At 37.3% G+C, this 23747-nt stretch overlaps 2 protein-coding genes and 1 non-coding gene across 5 annotated transcripts in view; 1 reads left to right on the top strand and 2 right to left on the bottom strand.

The window, feature by feature from the left end:
* Nucleotides 1-11935, bottom strand: part of LOC120629713 (leucine zipper putative tumor suppressor 2 homolog) — a 182888-nt gene extending 170953 nt beyond the window's left edge. Inside the window, exon 1 of the mRNA XM_039898704.1 lies at nucleotides 11603-11935. The gene's annotated coding sequence lies outside the window, so the exon portion shown is untranslated. The remainder of the gene's footprint in view (nucleotides 1-11602) is intronic.
* Nucleotides 8613-8685, top strand: Trnar-ccu. Its single transcript has one exon. It is a non-coding gene; the product is annotated as a tRNA-Arg (tRNA).
* A 116-nt stretch (nucleotides 11936-12051) lies between the features above and the next one.
* LOC120629944 lies at nucleotides 12052-23651 on the bottom strand. 3 transcript variants are annotated; one of them, XM_039899037.1, is made up of 4 exons: nucleotides 23526-23651; nucleotides 22751-23115; nucleotides 20146-20240; nucleotides 12052-19668 (listed from the first exon to the last, which is right to left on the bottom strand). In XM_039899037.1, exons 3-4 carry the CDS (start codon nucleotides 20233-20235, stop codon nucleotides 17809-17811), a joined length of 1950 nt encoding a protein of 649 aa, XP_039754971.1. In that variant the 5' UTR covers nucleotides 20236-20240; nucleotides 22751-23115; nucleotides 23526-23651; the 3' UTR covers nucleotides 12052-17808. The 3 variants fall into 3 exon arrangements, with proteins under 3 accessions (XP_039754971.1, XP_039754972.1, XP_039754973.1); XM_039899038.1 differs by lacking the exon at nucleotides 23526-23651 and adding an exon at nucleotides 23396-23480; XM_039899039.1 differs by lacking the exon at nucleotides 20146-20240 and having other exon boundaries at nucleotides 23526-23650.
* Nucleotides 23652-23747: the final 96 nt, after the last annotated feature.

Genomic DNA, 23747 nt, shown 5'->3' with positions numbered 1-23747 from the left:
CGTGCTGGGCTTCGAACTTGGCCCCCCGAAAGTGAAGTCGAAATCCTTCCCACTGGGTATGGAGGGTAGAGGTAAGGAGAGTCATCTTATATGGGAGAAAAGTTGAAAAAGTGTCCAGTTGTTGCACTAAGTAACAGTTCAAAAATCCTCCACAATGGCGCTGGTGGATGCACAGGGTATGGTATGAATGTAGCAATCGTAGATGAATTGAAGTATGCCGAGTTAAAAAATTTAATGTCATTATCGACTAAAGTAGTTAGTTATTGAGAATTTCAACAACTTACGTTGTACAAAATATTGTGGTAAATATAACCTTACTTCCTTGTATCTCCATACTTCCTTGTTTATTTTTCAAGCCTACTCTAACAATATTTATATTTGGCGCTTCTTTTAAGAGTTACTCTGATGCAAATGTGGCGCCATCCTAATTTAATACATTTTGACGACACTTTTTCATATACACAGATGACTATCCTTACCTCTACCCTCCATACCACTGGGCTATCACCGCAACATAAAGCGAAATGTCGCAGTTTAATGCAAAACAATCTTGGTGTCCAAATCAAAACACAGCTAAATGCACAGCTAGGACTGATTGCACTGATATCGCTTCTGCTTAGCACGGGTTAGAAGTATGAAGTATGTGCTGTGATTCGAACTTGGCCCCCCAAAAGTGAAGTCGAAGTCTTAACCACAGAGCTATTACCGCTTTCATGAATATTATTTTATTCAAAATAAAAAAAACTAATGTTATTGTATTATTTCAAGCCCCAAGGTTATTGTTTATTACCATACGGTTGCAGAGATTAAATTAGATAGTTCAGGTTCTATCTAAATCTTGCAATCTTCATATATCTCGGTAATGGAGCTAGTTGCCTAGATTTTAGAAATTTAGGTTACTATTTGAATAAATATAAGTTCTACGACCTCGATGACGCAGCGGTGAGTGCTGTGGTGGTGCGAGGTCCCTGATTTGATCCCGAACAGGGGCAATAATTTCTGAATTTTCTCTGGTCCGATCTGGTGGAAGGCTTCGGCCGTGGCTAAATAGTTACCCGCTATCGACAAACTCGTGCCGCTAAGCGATTTAGCGTTCCGGTACGATGTCGCGTAGAAATGAGTAGGGGAGGGGTATGGGGTTAATATAAATGCCCTAAAAGGTAAACCCGTTACCATCTTATACTACTGCATCATCACTTTCCAGCCTATGAGATCGCAGTTAAAGGCTAATCTGTAGTGGAATAAAAAAAATATTTAAAATTCATGTCAAATTTCATGACCACAAAGATGATAGCTATTTCCTCTATTTTTATGTGCGATGTGGCAAGCAGCACGGACAAAGTCAGAGGCACAAGCATGTCATAATAACCTCCAGTTAGGAGGTTATTATGACATGCTAACTCCTTTTTAATTGGTGAAAGTTCTTGTAAATGGAAACTTAAAGAACTTCGCTTAATCATTATGTCATACATTAATTAATATCTAAAGTTCAATAAGGTATAATAACTTGGCTATAATCAAGTAAGACATTTCCTGCATACTGCAACTGAATCGTTACAGTTAAAAATCCTGTTTAAAACAGATAAAAATCGTTTAAATACGCACACAGCCTAATAAAGTTACATAACTTTGTTACCACGATTCCACTAACGGCTCGGCAGTTCCGGCGATTAAGCGTTTCGGTACGATGGCGCTTAGAAGATAGAACTGTTGGCACCTACTACCTTCGTATAAGTACGCAGAGGTACCGAGTGCTAACCTACTTTTATCAAGTTAGTGCGTTCCATATAACACCTGTATTTCAAATTCAATCGAATTTGTTTATTTTTATTTGAAGTCGGTTGTGACTCTACATTCGATTTTAATCTTTTTTTTGTTTAAATCCGTTATTAAGAGTTGGTACACAGGTACTTACTTGAATAACCACATAAATAGACATCCTTTCAGAATTGTTAAAACTGAAATAACATTTAGGTATACGTGTAGTGTGTGCGTATGAACGTGTAGAAATTATATAAGCTATTGTTTACAACCTTTTTTTTTGAAGCCATAGTCATTCGTGAACCGATCTGAACTTAAATTTATATATTTTATTTTTTAATTTTTGTTTTAATGGTTTGTTATAGTTACCGTATTCTTTGTTTTAATTTTTGTCATATTTCTGTTATATTGAAATAAAAGCATTTATTTATTATTATTTATTACTAAACGCACTGCTGATGTTATGTCTGTCACCGCGTAACTTTTTATGACATATTTGTCCAGTTATTGCTCTAAAATAATTGATACGAAGCGCAAAGCTGAAGTGGCAATGAGCGGGACACAGCACATAGAACCGTTTGACGTCAGGAACCGCACTGGAAGACTCAAAGTAGTTCAGCCCCCAAGGAGGTGGGCAGACGAAATCAAACGAGTCACTGGGAGCCGTTGGAAACAAGCGGCCATATGCGTGTACCTCTAGCGTACCAACAGTGGACGTCAATCGATTGAATTGATTATGATGAAGGAAAAGTTGTTGTAATTAATACTTCAGCGAAAGTACAAAAGTACCCCGCAACAATAGAAATTTGTATTAAGATTTCTACGCTCGTTTCCAACCAGCCTTTTGTATGTAAACACTACGTTGTTGAAACACCTAACACGAGAACTGTCAAAACATTCGTGATAACGCATTGATAGAAAATCTCGTTTGAAGATTTCGATCCAATATCGTTCGCCTTGAGGCTTCGAGTTCACCGGCACAGATAATCGCAACAGGCGGGTGAGTCACGAGCGATGGCAGATACGCCCGCTCTGCCTTTTGTCAAACCCGCCACGTACCTGTAGGAAGCTACCATAAACGGAGACTTCAGTATTCTGAACTGTTTTTTGTTTTATATGTTTATACTTGCTGTTGCCCGCCGTCTTCGTCCGCGATTGTAACGGTTTTCTACAAATCACGTGGGAACAGTTTGTTTTCCATAGATAGAAATGCCAATCTTAATCCTTTCAATTAACTCTTATGTCAAAAATGCCAATCTCGGTCCTTTCAACTAACTCTATGTAAAAAAATCTATTTGACTGGCTTCTTAGTTATTGCGTGAAGAATGAAAAAACAAACATTCTTTCGTGTTTGTAATATTACTAAGTAAAAACTACTGCTTGGCTGCAATCATAGCTTATTGTAAGTAAGGAGCGCGTTTGCTTAGAATAGAATAGAATAAATGTGATTGCTTTAACTGTGTACATTTTTCTGGTGTTGTAAGTGGGAATAGTTCCAACAGTTTACAACTCTCTGGCGTGAAATTTTCTTATATATTTAGAGTTTAATTTACAAATTACTAATATCTTAACAATTTGACTTAAACTTTAGACACTAATTAAGAACTGTCTGTCTGAACTGTTGTTAATAACAAATTCTTAAACTATTTTTAAAAATATTTCGTACTAAGACTTAGTCTCAGGAGAGGGCGAACTCTCTTCAGAGGGCTCAGCTGCGGCTAGCAAAGTCATGAGACAACAATTTTAACCCCCGATTATATCCTCTGACAAAAGATAAAATTTACTTCTTAAAAGTTTAGTTTAAAACTGTGAGAGAAGATTAAAATTTTATCCTTTCCCCCTGGAGAAATATGTCCCCACGCCCGATGCATGTAGCCATGCAGTGGGAGGCGAATAGTCTCTCCTTGACTCAGGTTTTACGTTAAGTAATTTCAAGTACCTACCATTTCATAGATCATTATCCAGATGTTCTCTCACTAAATGCCCCTTCCATTAACGATCAGAGTTTATAGAATAATCTATACTTATTTCATTGACTTATATTTTCTCATCGACCATGACCGTTCGATAATCTCACAAAAAACTCGAACACAAAAACTAAATGTCATGAAGAACGGTCGTCCCGACAAAAAACACAACCTATCCATTTTCTTATCTTGTAATAGGTATTCAAGGATAGATACGGTATCTCCTTTGTGTGGATTTATTAATCCGCATTGATTTTTTGATGGATTTTAGTATCGGCTGAGATTCAGTTGAGACGTATTAATGTGGCCAATGGCTCTCTGGTCTAGTGGTGTTTGTACAAAGGACTTTATTCCGGAAAATACAGAAAATATAAATTCTAAAGACCTCCCAATTAATTATTATACAGCGGAGGTCCTTAAAAAGTAAAGACGTTACAACGTAAAGATTATGAAAAAGATGACTCATTTTGTACATAGGTACGGATTACGGCTTCATTCTTACTATTATTTTATTAAATGTAAAAATCTGTCTGTTTGATGTTTTCCTTTTGTTTGTTACCTATGTTGGCTGCACTGATATTGGTGAATTTATATTGTCACATATTACTTGGATGCTACTTTGGATTTAGAAGATTATTCCGGAAAACCATGTAGAAACCATTTCGGCGGAATAGTAAAGTTAATCTTTAATAATAATAATAAATAATAAATAAATATACTACGACAATGCACACATCGCCATCTAGCCCCAAAGTAAGCGTAGCTTGTGTTATGGGTACTAAGACGACTGTTGAATATTTTCATGAATAATATACATAAATACTTATAATATACAGATAAACACCCAGACACTGAAAACATTCATGTTCATCACACAAATATTTTCCAGTTGTGGGAATCGAACCCACGGCCTTGTAATCAGAAAGCCGCCGCGCTGCCCACTGCGCCACTCGTTTGTTAAAACCTTGTTGGTACAGTTATCTTTCTATCGTGTAGTAATAGATCTTGGCGCACGACAGGAAGCAGTGGCGGGAGTCTTTGCCCACAGGCAATCCGAAACGCGTGACAAAATAAAATAATAATTTAAGTACACAATTTTAATTCAATATTATTGTAAAACGATACCTAACCTCACGAATCAATATATTAATCTTTTTCTTCTATCTATCTATATATATAAAAGAGAAAATGTGTGGGTATGTTCCGTATAGGCTCCGAAACGGCAGGACCGATTTCAATGAAACTTTCGGGGAATCTCCGGATTGACCTGGCGAGTAATCCGGTAAAGTTTAGTGATGATTGGAGCACTCCTACTTTTGAAACTGTCAAATACAGCTTTTATTTACTATGATGATATTCTATTGTTGGATGTACATGGGTGTAGATAATGATCTTCACCCTCTCGAGAAGAGAATAGAAGTGAATGAATACGGAGAGAAATAAATGATTTAATATGTTATGATACTTAAATTAAAAATTTAATGATGTAAGTTTATTGTTTAAATTAAATAAAGCGAAATCTAGCCCGGCCTAGCGGGCTGGGTACGCTAGTGTTTATTAAATTTAAAAGTATTATAATGTTTATTAGTATGTAAGAAATGACGTTGTGGAATTTGGAAGGCTATTTTATTTTATTTCTGCCTCAGTTTAAAGGGCAGATGGCTTGTCATTAGGTATATGCTTCCGTCGTCAATAAGAAAAAAAAAGTATTGATCTCTGAAAAAAGTTGTGCATCTTTTGTATTATTATAAATGCTGTAAGACCCCATAAGCTTAGTTCCAACAACTGTTCACAACAAAAATTATATCCCCCCATTATATCGCCTGACAAGAGATATAATTAAAGTGCCCACCTGCTAAATCACTGGAACATGTAATAGCAGAAGTTTACCCCCGTTTGTTTATGCACATATAATATTTAGATATTATTTCTACTTGTGCGCCAGTGCTCTGAGAGTTTATAAAGCTGGGAGAAGATAAATTTATATCCTTTCGATATAATTGTTAGCTAGCCGTGCAGACAGGAAGCGGTGTAGGAAGAAAGCAAGAAATATAAAATCACATCAGAGCAATAATGGGTCACTCGATTCCTTATGCGCTACGAGAACCGTGGACAGTTTCCCATAGTTTTTAATATCTTCCTTATTTAGCCATCTGTATTAGGATGCCTTTCCACTACATGTTTGCGGATCCGTAGCGAGGCTTTAGAACTTAGCTTAGCTAAATTACCTAAGCTATAAAAATGAATCGACGATGTGTTAACGATTTCATAGCTTCATAGCTTAGATAATTTAGCCAAGCTACGTTTATAATGCGAAAATATTATATTGTTTAAGTAACTACCTATTAAATTAAGTGTAAATATGAAAATGTTTGAACGTCTTTCACGCAGCAGAACAACGGTTAGGTTAAGATTTTGCAGAGTTAGATACAAGCTTATTTTTATCCTGCAATCATCCTGCATCATCATCAACAGCCTATAACAGAACTGCTGGACTATCATCATCATCATCATCACATCAACCGATTGAAGCCCACTGCTGGACATTGGTCTTTTGTAGAGAGTTCCAAAATCCACGGTCCTGGGGCGCTTGTTTCCAGCGGCTCCCAGCGACTCGTTTGATGTCGTCTGTCCACCTCGTTGGGGGCCGACCAACTCTGCGTTTACCTGTGCGGGATCGTCATTCCAACACCTTGGAACCCCAACGTCCGTCGGTTCTCAGAGCTATGTGCCCCGCCCATTTCCACCTCAGCTTTGCAACTTGCTGAGCTATGTCGTAACTCTGGTTCTTATACGGATCTCCTCATTGAGATACTCCAAACATTGCTCTTTCCATCGCCCGCTGAGTAAATCTGAGCCTTCTTATGAGGCCCATAAGGGACCACGTTTCGGATCGCTTCGGATAGCAGTAGTTCACTGCTGGACTAAAGACCTCCCAATGGGAGGGTTTGCCCATAATCACCACGCTGGGCAGACGGGTTGGTAATCGCAGTAGATGGTAATAGAAGCAAAGAGAACGCTGCTGCCCGTTCTCCGTTATATTCCCTTAGTCGCCTCGTACGACACCCTAGGGAAGCAGAGGGGTGGTGACAACTGTGTTCTGATCTGCCGTCACCACACGGTGAAGAACAGTTAAAGCACAATACAATGTTTGGCCAAAAATGTAACTCCCGAAAGTTTTTGGCCACACCCTCACTCGTTTTTCTCGCACGTCCGAAGGTTGGCTGGTAGCAAATGCTTTAGCATTAAGTCATTGTCTTTTGTGAACCGTGTGTTTTTGGGTGTGCAATAAAAAAAGTACATTAGCGTTTTTATTTCCTCTGCAAACAAAATGGCTGACTGGATTTATTTTGTTAAGCTTCACTTCTACGATCAGGAGGGCTTGCTATAATCGCATCGATAATTTTAGAGTTATGCTTGTGATATGAGTACTAAGATAGCTGATGAATAATTTTTATGAATATAATATAACTACAAAAATACTTATACCAAACAGATTAAACCTAGACACTGAAAAACATTCATGTTCATCACACAAACATTTTTCAGTTGTAGAACCGACGGCCTTGGATTCAGAAAACAGGGTTGCTGCCCACTGCACCAGTCGGCTGTCAAGTTTTATGGATATCACGGTAGTTACGTTGTATAAAACAGACATTTTAAAATAATACTGCTTTAAGCGATGGCGGTCAGCCCACTGTGCTAGCTCTGCTACGCTATCGTAAACCCTCGCAGCTCGCTGGAAGATCACCTTTACCACATGCATATCAAATGCCAACTTGGAATGGGTCACGGTTCCCAACCGTAACAAGAAACAGATTGAAATTCAAACGGACGTTTGTTCGTGACGCTCGTTTCTGGGAACGGTAAAATATTTATATATATTTCTAGATCACGTCGTTGCTGAAAATGGTGGCCGCAGAATCACAAAGACGTCGTCAATCGTCAGTGCAGTAACATGAATCTCTAAGCCAGTGGTTCCCAAAGGGGCTAGTGTTGGCCGGAGAAATTTTTCTCCCGGGGGAAAGAGACAAAATTGTATCTCCTCCCACAGCTTTCCCCAATTTCCAAATAATATAAGGGTAATAATAAACGAAATCTACTCAGCGGTAATAGTGGTTAGAACTTCAGCTACACTTTTGGGGGGCAGAGTTTGAATTATTTCCAAGTTATGTGCGTTTTAGGCAAGTAAAATATCACGATATTGGTGGACTACCAATCCGCACTGAACCAGCGTAGTGAATTACGGCCTAAACAATTTTCACTGTGGGAGGAGAAATTGTTTCATATAAAAAGTTCGTTATGTTTGGGATCCGTGTCTCGTCCATATCACGTACGGGCACGGCTCGTTCCCGCTCGTTTCACAGTATAGGATAGTAAATTATCCTTAAATACCCACACAATTATTACCATTATGTCGAAGAACACCTAAGTTTATATACTGAAAACTAAGCTGAAGGCTGAGGTCCCAAGGTGTTGGAATGGCGCCCACGCAACGGTAACAGCAGCGTTAGTCATCCCCCAAGGAAGTGGACGGACGCCATAAAGGGAGTCGTTGGGAGCCGCTGGAAAAAGCGGCGAAGGACCCGTGGCTTTTGGAACTTCCTACGAAAGACCTAAGTCCAGCAATGGACTTCAATGGGTTGATATAATGATAATGAAACATTTGATGATGAGACATTGGAATTTCTATCGAAGTATTTTTTCGGGCTACTTTATTATTCCATGTGGAATGCGATAATTCCCGGTGATTTTAACAAATCTTTACTACGTATAGGATTATCAACGATGTTAGTCATTTTCTGTTTTCCTAAATAGCTATTAGCTACGAGGTTGTAAAAGATAGTCACCTATTGCTGCTTAATTTAGGATAAACTAACAACCGCCCCTGTGGCCTAATGGATAAGGCATCGGCCTCCTAAGCCGGGGACTGTGGGTTCGAGTCCCACCAGGGGTAAATTTAATTTTGATAAAATTCATTTTATATATATATTTTTTAAGTAAATAAAATGTCGAAATATTTTTATTTTTATCTATTTAAATAGGCTATTTTTTTTAATTATCATCCAATTTACTATTATATTATCAACAAAAACATGGAATTTGAAAGCGACAATTTAAAGATCATTGAGATCTTTACATATACATCTATATAATACATAATAGCGTTTCTATTTTTTTTTCTTTATTAATACCTTATTATTATTCTTTCTCTACATAGAAAATAATAGCAAATGACTAAAATGTGTACTTTACACAATAATAATTCCTAGGTACTTCGGTCAGGAAACATGGGAAAAGTAAAGAAAAGCTTATCTAAGCGTTTAGGAAATATCGCTTGTTAACGATGTATGTTAACGATATCTGCAAGCAGGTGGTTTTTATGGCTGCCCGCACACACGTCAGTATTATTGACAATATTCTTAATATTGTCAATAATACTGACGTGTGTGCGGTTATATATGGTAGTTAGACATGTATACAAATTAAAAAAAATATTGTGTTACGCTTCTGTTTAAGCGTTCTTACGTATTACTTAATGGGCCTTAAGTTATCTTACAGAAAACAGTGTTAACTAAAATTTTAATGTTCAACTTGGAAATGGTGATAAAATTACAATTTTCGATTATTAAAAATGTGACAACCACATAGTGATTTTTAGTTTGTTTAAATAAATTCCATATCGAGTTTGGCTAATCACATCAGAGCAATAATGGGTCACACCATTCCTTATACGCTACGAGAACCGTGGACGGTTTCCCATAGTTTTTAATATCTTCCTTATTTAGCCAGCTGTATAAGGATGCCTTTCCACCACATGTTTGCGGATCCGTAGCGAGGCTTTTTAACTTAGCTTAGCTAAATTACCTAAGGTATAAAAGTTTAAGCATTCTTACATATTAACAGATAGAGACATATGTTACAGAAAACGGTGTTAACTAAAATTTTAATGTTTAACTTGGAAATGGTGATAAAATTACAATTTTCGATTATTAAGAATGTGAGAACCACATAGTTTGGTCACATAAATCCCACATCGAGTTTGGCTATAGTACAGACCGTACGTTTTCTTAATTATGTTATGTATTAGCGTATTGCAGTAAATAAGAATTGCAGTGTTGATAAAAAATATTGTCAATAATATCGGCTTTGCGGGCAGCCTATTTTAATAGCAGGCTATTTACTTATAATGCTTCATAGCTTAAATTAATATGTCTACAAATGCAGCAGAATATAACATCAATTTTGTATGCACAAGTAGAAATCCGACACCACATTATTTTGCAAGAAATGCATTCAAATTAGCCACCAATCGTCTATATTACTGTTATGAAACCCAGTTGCAACACATTTCAAGATTTTTGCATTATTTTCCAAAACATTTCAAATAAGCACTGAATTATGCATAAACACGCAATCAAGATGATACTTAATCATATACCTACCTATACATAAGTATTTGTCAATACTTGAACATAACGACATAGGTAGACATACTAACTTACATAATAAGTATGTACCTACTTATAATCTACGCATCTACTTAACAAAGATACAACAAAATTTAAATATGTGATTTCATTCTAAATGCCTCTTTAAAATTATTTATTATAATTTAGAAGCTTACTTCTAAATCATAACTTGACAGATAACTCAAAAACGTTTTAGCTTACAATCGTTTTTAAAATTTTTGTCTGACAGTCTATTTTTCCAAGCCAATCTTGGGAACGCCTGCATTGATTTTGACAAAAGTTTCACCTCTTCATACGAACGTCGGATACCGAAATGCATTTTCACTTACATTTTCGACTAGTCGGGTCAGTGGTAACTTAAGTATGAAGATTACCTATATGAAAATCTAAAGTTTTTTTTGTAACATATATTGTAATTTAATTAAATGCATATGATATGTAGCCACCACCTTTCATCTATAGCTAGGTACCTTTGTCCTTTTACGCCTTTGGCTTTCTGGAAGAGCTATTTAAGTAGGGATGAGGCAACTACATTTTAACCCCTGCAGCTTTGTGGCCTTATTTACAGTTTTTTTCTGTAGGGTACAATGAAAGTGTGTTCATCCACTCACTTTTTTTTTCTTAACTATAGTTCAACGGGTACATACCACGATAATATTTTGAATCAACCTTATAATCAGTTTAACCAACAGAATCCAATAATATAAAAATAAAAACGCCACAAATAATTTGAAATAAATTTTGACTCACGTAACAATTCGAAATTCAACCTGCAATCTCGACTTAACTAGAAGTCTACAGGTTGAATTTATCGGAAAACGGCAAGAGTACGTACTTATACCTACTTTCACACAGGTCTCGATGTATTTCAGACATAACACATTCAGCTGGAGCTTTGACCTGGTATACTGGCAACTGCCATAAACCTAGATTTTATCTTAATAAACTGAGACTGCATATACTTGCCTACAAATTTATTATTGCCACTGCAAATAGAGACGGGAAAATATTCAATTAGGTATGATACGAAAGTATCTGTCTTCATTAGACCGTCTTAATATTATGTTTAATACAAAACATAGGTACTTAATCGTGCTTTTATAAATAGTAAGTACTACCTACCTACTATTTACTAATAATTTAAAACTATACGTAATCTTTTGGGAAACCTTATCAAAATTGAAATGGGAAACCACCCTAGAGACTTCTCAAATAAAAAAGTAAACAATTATTGTATTATCTACATCACAGGCTAAAATCTCCATACGAGACAAATGTATTTTTTTTTATAATACTAAACTATATTATATATATTTATAGTTTGCATTCATTAAAAAAGAAACAAGCCAAAATTAAAGTTGCTTTACTGAAAGCTTTATGGAATAGTAAATAAAAACTTACCTTTGCAATCAATAAAATAAATAAATGGCGCTCGGTCACTGGCACCAACAGTTCGCTGATATCACTAATTCTCACAATTTTTCACACTAAAGTCCACGAATTAAGTTTATTTTGTTTGACGTCGCGCGACCGGATTCTCTATTTCGAAGATAAACCGGCGTGGCTCGTTCTCAACGACGCACCGCGTGCATTTCAATAGATGAAAGTGTAAACTGTGGTTTTTGTATAGCGCTCTCTCGTTTGTGCGCGTGCGCAAGACAAGGACACCATTCCCCGCTTCAAGTTTGGATTTGAGCAAGTGGCGACTTCGCCCACTATTTTATTGTTATTCTAATAAATTCTGAACATCTTGAGAATATCGCCGTTGAAAGTCAAGTTATATGAAAAGGTATGTGGCCTGAGGCGGTAAGTGAATAATTAATTCTCAGTACAAAAAATAAAACGACAGATTTTGGTTTGTTTATTTTTATTTTCTTCCCACAGGTGGCAAGAACCAGAGTAGCAAGCACAACCTAACGTAACGAAAATGGTAACTATTTTCAGGGATAACCACTTCTAATTAATCGAGTAAACTGTTAAATCTAAAAATTCCAATTTAATAATGAATTTAACACCTAGGCTAAATCGTCTACACAATATTTAGAACAGAATAATCGGTGCCAATGTGTACATTATATTGTATAGTTAGTTGTATACGCATTGCTTAAATCGTGCTGTTTACAATATTTTCCATATAAATTATTACAAAAACTGCAATTGCGCAAGTGTTTATCGCTACGTAGTAAGTTATGGCTTAATTAAACTGAATTGCAGCCCCGACTTTGGCACCAAATAATTTAAAAAATGTGAAATCCCTTGAGTACTACTACCCCGGCTTACAAGAAAATTTTATTTTTCCTCTAGTGAGATTTTGACAGAAAAGAAAAACAAAAAGGTTGATAAGAACTGCAACAAATCTGCATGTAACCAAGACCAACATAGCTATCGGTTACAAACCTACTTGTTTCTGAAGGAGAGAGCACAAGATTAAGATTTTGAAATATGTATTTACATATTTTTTTTTTTTTTTGGATTTTTTTTATTATTTTTAATTTTAACATTTATGTGTGCTGATTAGCGATGTGACTCAAAAATTATGAATAGAAAAAGTTAACTGCTCTCATCCCAAACAGAATGTTAAATTATACATTTTATATATCGCTGAAGTTGAATCTTTACAATTTTAAAATTACATTAATGACGAAAAGCTCATCTGCCACTAACAAGTTATACTGTGGCGAGTGAAGTTAGTTTGGGGACTACACAAATCCTCTATATTAGGTACCAAATATTTAATACCTAAGTGCTGTAAATGTACTATTGTTTTAAAAGAACTTACACGGAGGATTCAGAACTAAAGAGACTGTTGACCGCATAATAGACTGCACCAGGGAGGACGGTCAAAAAGAAACGTCGCGCATTTTACGACACCTATTTGCCACGTATTTAAAAATAGGGTACCAATTACTATACTTGATCCTGTCTGCCTAAATTAAGCGTTAAAATAAACAAAATGACTTGTGTTCATTCTAAACAATAGCACATTTATCACATATAGTGGCTTAGTTAACGACACAGCATATGAAGTCAAATTAGCAAAAATTAATACTCGCTCTATAATTTTATACGAACATCGCATGGTAAATCCATCTGTATTGTGTAATTTTAAGGTTTTTCTTACGAATATTGATGGATTTATTGTTTGATTATTGAATAAATTATAAAGAGTGCTTTTTGTGTCCTGATTGAAGTCGTAATTAATGACTTGCGCGATGTTGTTACCTAAGCGACGATATGAAACCGAGAGGCAAAGATAACACAGCACCCAATAAAGCGATTGTGGCATTTAGTGTTGAGGAAATAGTATCGGATGATTGCCTCAATGGCTTTATTGGGTCGTGTTAAGTTTATGGATCCGCAACAACCTGGATTTAATGCCCCCGTTTAAAGGTCGCCGCGAACCCCTGTTGCATTCAACAACAATTATGTTGTCTCAAAACAACAGTCCAAGGTGTTGTGGACGTAATACAAAATCACAAGTACATTACATAAGATTAATCTCTAATCAAACATAATATTATATGAGAACTTGTATCAATTTTTTTTTTCTGATTTTCTACTTTTTTTTCTCCATGTAACCTTTAGCGAATATCGTTAATGGAATAAGTACAATACAATATGAACTATGACTGAAGATGAAAGACTGCGATGAAACCATAAAATTACGTGACACAAAATAGTACAAGAGAAACTCTTAAATAAACAAAGATCGAAAATAGATAATTAATGCTATCAAACCTTGACGATATTATTTTCGTGAGAGAAAAACATACTACAACATAAAAACATTAGAATGTGTCCTTTTCTCTAACAAGCAAATAACTAAGTTTGTTTACATAAATTAACTCTTTTGGTTGATTTTTAGTTTTCATGTGAAAAAGATACCAACTTTACTAATGAGTTACAACTGAGAAATACAGAATGTTGTTGCGAAATATTTTAAACTGACTTGACGAAAACATGCAAAACGAAATTTATGGGATACTAGGATTTTTACGACTCATAAGATGGAACATCTACGTCTTACTGTTCACATTACTGAGATGATAATAAAATGAAATAACAAAGTAATAATAGATACAACTGAAATTGCTTATAGATAAAATTTCACAATATATTCAATATATACATTAATAGCCCATACCGATGCAATTTTTGCAATGACATATTTTTTTTTTATTCTTTTTTTTTTATATTTTCAGTTATTACAAACAGAAGTAAATCACACTACAGGAACAAAGAATATTTTATATATAAACACGACAAAAAGTTGCAAAGTCTCCGAAAGATATATATGAAACAAGAATGTAACTACGGAAGGCATTTTAATGAAATAAATAAAATGATAATAATATATACGGGATCCCGTATAGAGTGACAATTTTACAAGCGAATAAAATCGCTAAATAAGCTGTAAAATTGTACTCTACACAACAAAGCACCAAAACATGACGCATAGATCCCCACAAAAATGAAAATATAACATACACTTCTTATGCTTTACATAAACTATCCAATAACAGTTACGCCTACATGAACTGTTACCATTATCTGGAGCTGTAAATTATATTACAATTTAATATCTGCCACTGTTCCATATTTTCCTTGATGGACTTAGTAACAATTAAGTTACACGAACAAATTTTATGTACGATAGATACATAAACATATTTGCAATTCAATAACCATGGTTTAAGAATGTATAACAATAGGAGAAAAAGTACAGATTAAAGTTTTAATTTGAATGACATATAAATACAGATACCAGGTTCTATGGAAAATAAATCAAATCCAACTTGCTGTTGCATATTTGGTATAGTGGTCTTACTTTTTTGTCCGACAGATGGCACTGTTTTTTTATACGGAATATAATAAAGTAAAGTCTAAGCATTGTAACACTTTGAAAATACATTATGAAGATAGGTGTAAAAAAAAGTAAAACATTGAACAGTGGCAGCTGGTACTACTATCAAGACAACACAATCCACCATCGTCAATATAAAACTCTTTGAGGGCTACACAAGCCCCCCAGAGTTAATTGTCCAACATCATAGAAAAAACTTTACACTTTTATCTCTATCGGGCAGACGCGTGTGCCATCTACAATCATTCTGATCAAACCATCGTCCTAAACCACTCGTCTGCCAACTTACCATTACATTATGCGGCAAATCAATAAAATCGCCGCGTATAAATCTTAGACGTACAATGGACGTGGACAAACCATCAAAACAAACCGTCCACCGCCTTCTAATAACGAATACTAATATAATATATATAGCACCTAGACAGCATGCCGGCAATGTTGCCGGCAATACAGTGTTGGACAAATAAATGTACAGAAATTGCCGGAGCGTAAGTTGAAACCTGATTCTCCGACTTTGACATCACGACGCGCAATACACATTTTGTGACACACAATTTGTCAACTGATGTCGAATTGAATGTCATAGAATTAGGGCACTTACACCAGATACGTGTATGATAAGTGATCTTTAATAAGATATATTCAGATAGGATCAGATGCTGTGCGGCAGTCATTCATTCTAGCCGATCTTTTCATTCTAAATTCTGATCTCAATAATCAGTGATCCTCATTTGGTTATGTTACCTTATTTTAGAGTCAAACTGAGTGAAATTCATATTAACAATATACATAAACGGTTGAACTCACGTGGAGTTTATTCTGTACTGCGTCACGCGAACAAAGGTCATTTAGAATGCTTAGTTAGTTAAAAGCTCGACCAAAATCCACTTCGAGTTCAGCTGTGTATATTACGTTGACAGAACCATTATGTGTCAAAATTTTTGTCACAGAATGTATTGCGTGCTAGTTAAGATTTCAATGCCAGAGTTATTTTAGTTCTGTTCTAGCATATTATTTGGTCATATACAAACCACAAATTGGACATTAAAAGTACAAAATGCCATCCTTTTCACGATGCTTTGTTTAGAAAATGATGGCACTACTTTTAGATTTATGTCGACTTATTTTAGAATTTGTATACAACAAAAATGTGAAAATCGTTTATAACGGTTTCAACTTACGGGCGTTTTACACCCATATTCAAAAACATGACTACGTCAAACAGCGCATGCGATGCACAGTGTAGGTTCCGCTAATCAGATTTTAGATGAAGTGAAGTCACTAACGTACACTGTGCGAGCTCGTAGTAATATCTGAATACGGGTGGTACCTGCGCGCCATTTCAACACCGGCGGTCCAGGATGCGTCCCCGCCCCAACCATCTTCAAAAATTCCGTAACAGAAAACAATTTTTTTCTACCATATAAAAATTTTTGAATGAAATCTCGATTGCCTGAAAACATAAACGAAAATGTACTAACAAAAAATAAAATACCTGTCCTTTTTAACTAGTTTCTCATATTAACAAATCTTTTAAACTTGGGACGATATCATTGTAAGAATTATATTAGAATCGTCCTATGTGCTCGATATGAAATGCTAATGCTTGGGTATTCAGAATTCATGAGTACCATATACACAATATGTATATTTTAAACGTGTAAACGTTTGCAATAAATAAACTGGCCGAATTTTTTTTTTTTTGTATAATTATAATTAGATCATGATTTAAAGAATTCCTTGTCAACATATATAATGTATAATTGAAATTAATATTTTAAAAGCGTCAGCATTTCATCGAACACGCCTACAACAATATAAAATCGCTAAAAAGAAAACATTGAACTAAAATATTGTTTTATTATATTCCATCTCTCAACACCTATCGCAAGATATGTTAGTACAAACTTTATATAACCTAACTCGACTTCCATTACGAATGTCAAGGGGTTTTAATCTAACTATTATTGCTTTTCCGAATTTTAATGACACTCGAAACCGGCAGTCGTTAATTAACGACAAACGTAATTGAATTGTTTGCGATTTTATACTGCATATACCCTCTTTTTTTTACTCGCACACATGTGTGATCGTAACAAAAGAGAATCACTTAATTACTTTAAATATTTATTTCGAACAAGAATAGCTTCGATAGACGATATATACAGTGAACGGAATATAATCGTTCAGTAAAGGAAATAATCGATAGAGGCCACCTTGACACAATATTCACGTAACGAAGTTGTGGTTTCATTATTAACAGTTCGGAAGGCCGATATTTTCCTCTATGCATCGCATACGCTCGGTAATGAGAGTAGAATGAGATGCTAATACTAGATGAAGTTTCTGCAAATACTACGTTAAAGTGGCCTCTAGTCGTTAACTCGCCACCAACACAAGAAATATATCTGCTAATCGTTAATATGTCGCACACGAAATAAAACATCACCGGAAACGGTTCACTGAAACGTAAGCGACAGAAACGCCTACCGAGAAATTCGATCGTCGCGGTTGCCGTAGAGCATTTCCGGAAGGGAAATTTGTCAAAAAATTTCTAATAATCGGGGAGCCATTGCGGAGAAGGCACTTATAGGTAAAAAATATGAGTCGATGCACTATCGACTTTGTGAAGTTAAAAACTAAACAAGTAAAGGTTTTAATAGGGCATCTAATTAAACGATAGTATCGTATTAAACGAGTCTACATCGAATGTCTCGGCGGCGAGCGGCGGGCGGGCGCGTCAGCGCGTGAGCGGGCGGTCGAGCGCGGCCGCGCAGCAGTGCAGGAAGCGCGCGTGCGGGTGCGAGCACGGCGCGGCGCAGCGCAGCGCGGCGCTGTGGCGTCGCTTGCGGTCCGCGCTCGGCGTCTCGTCCGGCTCCGCGCCCGCCTCGGCCGCGTACAGGCGGTGCGCTGCGCTGATGTCCTGCAGCAGCTCCTCCCATTCGCGCGACTCCTCGGGCGCGGGCGCCGCGCCGCGCTCCGCCGCGCCGTCGTCCGCGCCGACGCCCTCGCAGCGGCACGCGTGCTCGCTCCAGATGCTGTGGATGGCGCTGGGGCGCATCTTCTTGGCGCAGCCGCCGCACTCGTCGCACTCCCACGCGTCGGGGCGCCGCTCCGTCTGCGAGCCCACGTCGGTCTGCCGCACCGGGAAGCGCAGCCGGAAACCCGGGTCGTCGAGGTCCGGGCAACGCTGCGCCGCCGTCAGGTTGAGCCGGCCGTAATCGATGCTCCTCGCGACACGGTACTCGAGATACCGCTCGAGCGTGCCCTCGAGGTACACGCCGCCGGACTCGCTGCGCCGGAACTCGATCGGGTCGAGGTCCCCGCGGATGTCGAACGTGTCGCCGTCCGCGTAACGCGTGGCCTCCGTGTCCGTCTCCCGGCGGATGGGGCGGAAGTGTGTGCGCGCCGAGCTGAGCGCGTTACTGCCGTCGGCGGGCGCGGGCAGCGCCGGGGCCACGAGCGGTGGCGGGAGTGGTAGGGGAACGAGCGGCAAAGGCTCTGCGAGGCGGCGACGCGGCGGCACCTCCACGAAGCCGCTGCGGTCGCGGCTGTGGTTGATGGCGGTGAAGGAGCGCATCGTTTGCGCGACCGTGGAGAGGGCGTCGAAGAGCTCCTGGCCCTCGTACAGCGTGAAGGACTCGATCTCGCGCGGGCAGGGCGGCTCCGCATTGTCCTCGATGGTAAGCGGACGGAGGCGCTCGGCGATTCTCGTGGGAGAGTCTGCGCGGACGGCAGTCACGATTTCAGCAGTTGACCAGATGCTTTCGTTCAATGAGACGAGACTGCATTTTTCTGCGGACGGATCGGCAAACAGATGATCGGAGGGTGAGGAGAGTAAATCTTGGAAGTCGATCGGTAGGTCCTGGTACTCATCGTCGGGAGTGTTTTGGTCCTTGGACCACAGGGCCTCGATGCTCCGATCGAACTTCGCCTCGAACTTGGCGTAAAGTTCTTCCTCCATTGGGGTGCGAACGCGCGGCTTGAGGTCATCGGTGATGACCCACTCGGCGTCGAGGTCGAGGCTGTCATCCCAGTTGGGCACCATGTTCTCGTTTAATCTGAGTTTTGCTTGAGTTATCTCTTTGAGCTCATCAGTCATCGTGTTCTCGCATGTGCCATACCCCTCGTCCAAAGCTATAGCTCTGATGAACTCCTTGACCGGATCCTGAGATTCCATGTCCCACACCTCTTCGTGAGTCATCCACTCAGGCAGATGCTCTTTCTCGAAGGACCGACTGTAACTGTTGTAGCGCTTTCTATTGTTCTTTTTTTGACTGTGGTAAGAGTTCCTACGCTCCTTGCCTGACGAATACTTTTTATTTTTGGAATTCCAATCCTTCGACATTAGCAGTTCACTTTGCATTTTGACTTTTGCTTCAGGTGTAGCTTTACGACACCAGGCTGGTGGCGGCAGATAGTACTGCAATGGCGACTCTTCTCCTTTCTTCAGAGCCGGGAATGCAGCGTAGTATCGACGCACAGCCTCTGTTTGTTCTAGAGAACAAGTGGGCATGCCTACAAGAGATGCACCTTCTTGATCTTTGATATCTTGAAGTCTGGTGCAGAGCTGATCAACAATGTTGTCCAGATTAGACTCCTGAAACACAAATATTTCTCTTAATAATCTTTCTTTCAAGTGCAAGATGTATTTGAGGTAAAACACAAACAACAAATTTCAAAATTTTTACCTTACCATAACCCAAATTTGTTAAATATGTGCAAAATAAATTATAATAATTGCATACAATTCATGACTAGTGCCTAAATGAACGATGGAAGAATAAAGAAATTACTCCTAGTGACAAAACAATATTAATGAGACAAAAAAATTATAAATACAATTAAAAATGCAAATAAATTAATTATTAGGCAGTAATACAAAACAATGGAACAAAAGAGGAAGTATTGCAAACCAAGGGGGACAAAGTATTCAAGTGCACTCCACAGGCACCATAAATGTAATCATAAATTATTATTGATTTGTTGAACCTATGTATAATATACTAATCTCTTTAAATACTCATGCTGCCTGTGAATTTCATTTGTCTGTGCTAAAGTGCAATACTAGACCGACCTTTCTGTAAGGATTCTTAAAATCGTTAATAGTCTTCATTTTAACGTTCCCGCGGTTACTGTCCCTTTTCTGAACAATTGGGCACTGCATATCCTCTTCACGGCACAGAAAATAGTAAATTAGACTTAATAACTTGTTCATATGTCAATTTAATCATTAATCTAATTTATCACTAATGATTTCTGCTTGTTACTGGCTCACTAGACATAAAGCAGTGTTAATATTCAATAACAAAATTGTTTGATTAGTTAATGACTATGAAGTTGCTAATGACTTTTTACTGGAATGTAATTTTTCATCATTATCATATACTTTGTTTTCTGTTTTTATCATGAATTGTTAAAATAAACTACTGTACCTTTGTTAATGAAGGTATTTCATAATCATAACACAGTCAGATCCTTATCATAGAGCCACACAATAATCTATACAAATAAATTAAACTGAAGTGTTTTTTGTTATAAATAAAAGTTTTTTTACACAATGCACCAGTAGAGAGAGTAGGTTTAGTTTTGCCCCACCAAAATCAAAACAAATTTTTTGTTAAAATTTTAGTCTGTCTTCCAACTAATATCCGAAATGGACCTTGACAGATTTTAAAGGGACTTACTTTCTCATGCTGAGAGAGGATTAAATTTTTATTTTAAGAATCTACTCGTAAAGAATAAAATGGGAGTTAGTACAGGAATTCTTGGGGGCCTGTATGGGTAGGTTCCTTAAAAGTTCTACCCCTAGATGAACAAACCAGATATGTAACCTGTGTGAAAGCCCTTAAAATCTATATCAGCAAAAATGAAAGTTCTATAACAGCTATAAATCACAATTTTCGGATAAGTGTTGACTGACTATCTGGATTACCGCAAAAGTAGTTTCTATTAATTTAGTATTTTGCCTATAGCCTTTTTTTAATTTAGTATTTTGTTTCAAATATTCTGAGGAGTGAGTAGCACCCTACAATCTAAATTATATCCTTAAATATGTACATAAAGAGATATTATTAAAAAAGATTGCTTCCACATCCTATTAATGGTTATATGGTATACAAGTCTCCAATAATGTGATTTTTTTTTAAGAAATAGTACATGTATACTTTAGTGCCTTTGGGTACAATTGAGTGGTGAAGAAGAACATGGTGCATAATCAAATTAATTGAATGAGTTTTGCATAATAGTAGAAATACTCACAAATGCATGAATGTATGCATGGAGGCAGATGAAACACCAAGTCATGCTACTGGAGTGTGCATATGCATAGCAGACCATGCAGAATCTACCTGGGATTCCCAGCCTCATTTAAGAAGGCCTGCAGTAACTGAGCAAGCCTGCTACGCTTCAAGAATAAGCTTGGAAGTATCACTTATAACAAAAGAATGTTATGAGTGGAAAATAGTCTATATGAAGCACAGATGGGCAGTAGAGAAAATACATGCTGCCAGAGTACTAAGCATAGTTGCTATATGTATTTTACAAATTAACATCAATTCTTAATGCATCAATTCTTTATTTCCACATAGTTAGCTTAGCTATATATAAACTGATACATATGACATTAATAGATGTTAAATGTTGTCTTTGCATTTACTATTTGTAGTAGACTTGACAGGGCATTGCAAATGACAAACTAATAATATCCTAATCAAAAAATAGATAATATTCATAGATAATATTTAGTCTAAGTTTTAGAGTAATTTACAGTAAATCATATTTTACACTGGAAATATACATATTTGTAACAGATCTGTTTAAATGACCAATCCCCTATACTTTTCTGATTACATACTGCTAGGTAACTATGTTCATTTTGCGTTTGTCTTCGGCTGTGGCTAGTTACCACCCTACTAACAAAGACTTGCTGCTAAGTGATTAAGTGTTCTGGCACAATGTTACATAGAAATCATCAAGGGGTTAGCCTGTTACCATCTTAGACTGCATCAGGTCACTTACCAGCAGGTGAGATTGAAGTAAAAGACTAACTTGTAGAGGAATAAATTAAAAACTATGTAGGCAAATGGGTGAAAACTATCCAAATTAAATATGATGAATACACTGTGACCTATTTATCAGGTTTATATAAGTCCTTCAGATTTTGCAGATTTTATTCATGAGGTAAACAACAACCTAAGCAAGCAAGCTATCTTAGCAACATATTAATATGAGCGTGACCAAACATCTATAAATAGAACTTTGAAAATGGTTATTGAGCTTATTGTGTGGAATCGATCTATGATAAGCCTAGATTTTAAGATTAGAAAATAGTTTATAACTCTTTCATGATATTAACATAACATATACAATATTGACATCCTTTAACCTTATTGTTCATTTAAAAATCTATAAAATAACAACTGAAATATATGAATGTTTCCTAAATTTTGAGTAATATTTACATTCACACATGTTCAGGTGTATTTGTGTGCATATTGTTTATGTTGTACCCGAAGGTTACAACTATATGTCAGACGTAACCACTTAAATGATAGTAATTAATATAAAAAATTTACTGTACCTAGGACAATGAGATTTAATTAAGATTTGAGACTAGCCTAGATCAATTGTAGCAAAATGACATGTTTTTTGCAGAATGACGTATTGACAAAACAGCTTACCTGTTTTAAGTTAGCAGGTATCAGAAGGCGCGCGGAGTTGGGTGCAGTTCTTTTGACGTGGCAGGCCAGCAGGCAGAAGCCTGGCTCCGTCTCTTATGCTTACGCATCCTGCCCGGTGGAATATCTATCGCTATCAAACACAATCATCATGCTCAAAAATCGAGTGTCCATTTTTCAATTGCCGGGGGCCGTGTGCTAATATCGATCCTTTATGATGCCACCTTACTAATACATTCTTAAATGTTTCTTTGGCGTTTTCTTTGCTAGTGGGATTTGCTTCACTCTCGTATTGGCGGTCGCCTTAGTAAAATTTGCTCATTTTCACTAGCTCTACCGAATGACGCACTTCGTGCACCCCTTTAATGCTGCAACATAAAATGTATTTATTTACTATGATGTCACGTGTTGTTTAAGTGCGACGAACATTAGGACTTGCAAGGGCACAAAGAATTTAATGGAAACCATACCCGCCCCGCGGCGCTACTTGGGTCGATGGCGCCAAACCTACGTCAACCGAGCGAGGGTGAGAGATGTAGCTCGCCATGCTTGGCTAACGTCGCATATATAATCATAATATCATCTCCGTCCAAGAACAAAGAGATTGCCGTGTAAATCTATAATTGTGTTGACACAGTCTCAACGTACCTTGTTAGAAACTAACCGATACAATTTCACAAGAACACGACAGGATTACATGATACACTTTCACTGAGGTTGCGCGATGCGCTTCCGCGTGCGCATCGTTATTCCTTTACATAGTATTCTATGTACTTACCCTTAGTAGTTTATATGGGGAAATTATCATGATATTTTCTATACACACACACCCCACATGAAAAAAAACATGGCAGCCGCAAAGAGTGAGAGTCAAAAATTATAATTTGCGCAACGCAACGCCGTCAAAAAATTGTAATGACGTCTATTTATCAACCAATGAAAAGGCTTCGATTTTTAAATATATTAAACATGGCGGACTTCAAGCCCGTGATTTTAGGAT

Source organism: Pararge aegeria, chromosome 15, assembly GCF_905163445.1.
Source record: "Pararge aegeria chromosome 15, ilParAegt1.1, whole genome shotgun sequence".
In the NCBI taxonomy this organism is placed as follows: domain Eukaryota; kingdom Metazoa; phylum Arthropoda; class Insecta; order Lepidoptera; family Nymphalidae; genus Pararge; species Pararge aegeria.
The sequence above is the reverse complement of the archived record's forward strand: the minus strand, read 5'-3'. Positions and strand labels throughout refer to the sequence as shown.

What these genes read in the sequence shown, in the direction of transcription:
- LOC120629944 (XM_039899037.1), bottom strand. Translation starts at nt 20,235, where the DNA reads ATGCAGTGCCCAATTGTTCAGAAAAGGGACAGTAACCGCGGGAACGTT. An exon ending in TTAAGAATCCTTACAGAAAG is followed by an intron (nt 19,669 to 20,145) that starts GTCGGTCTAGTA and finishes TTTGTGTTTCAG; the next exon opens with GAGTCTAATCTGGACAACAT.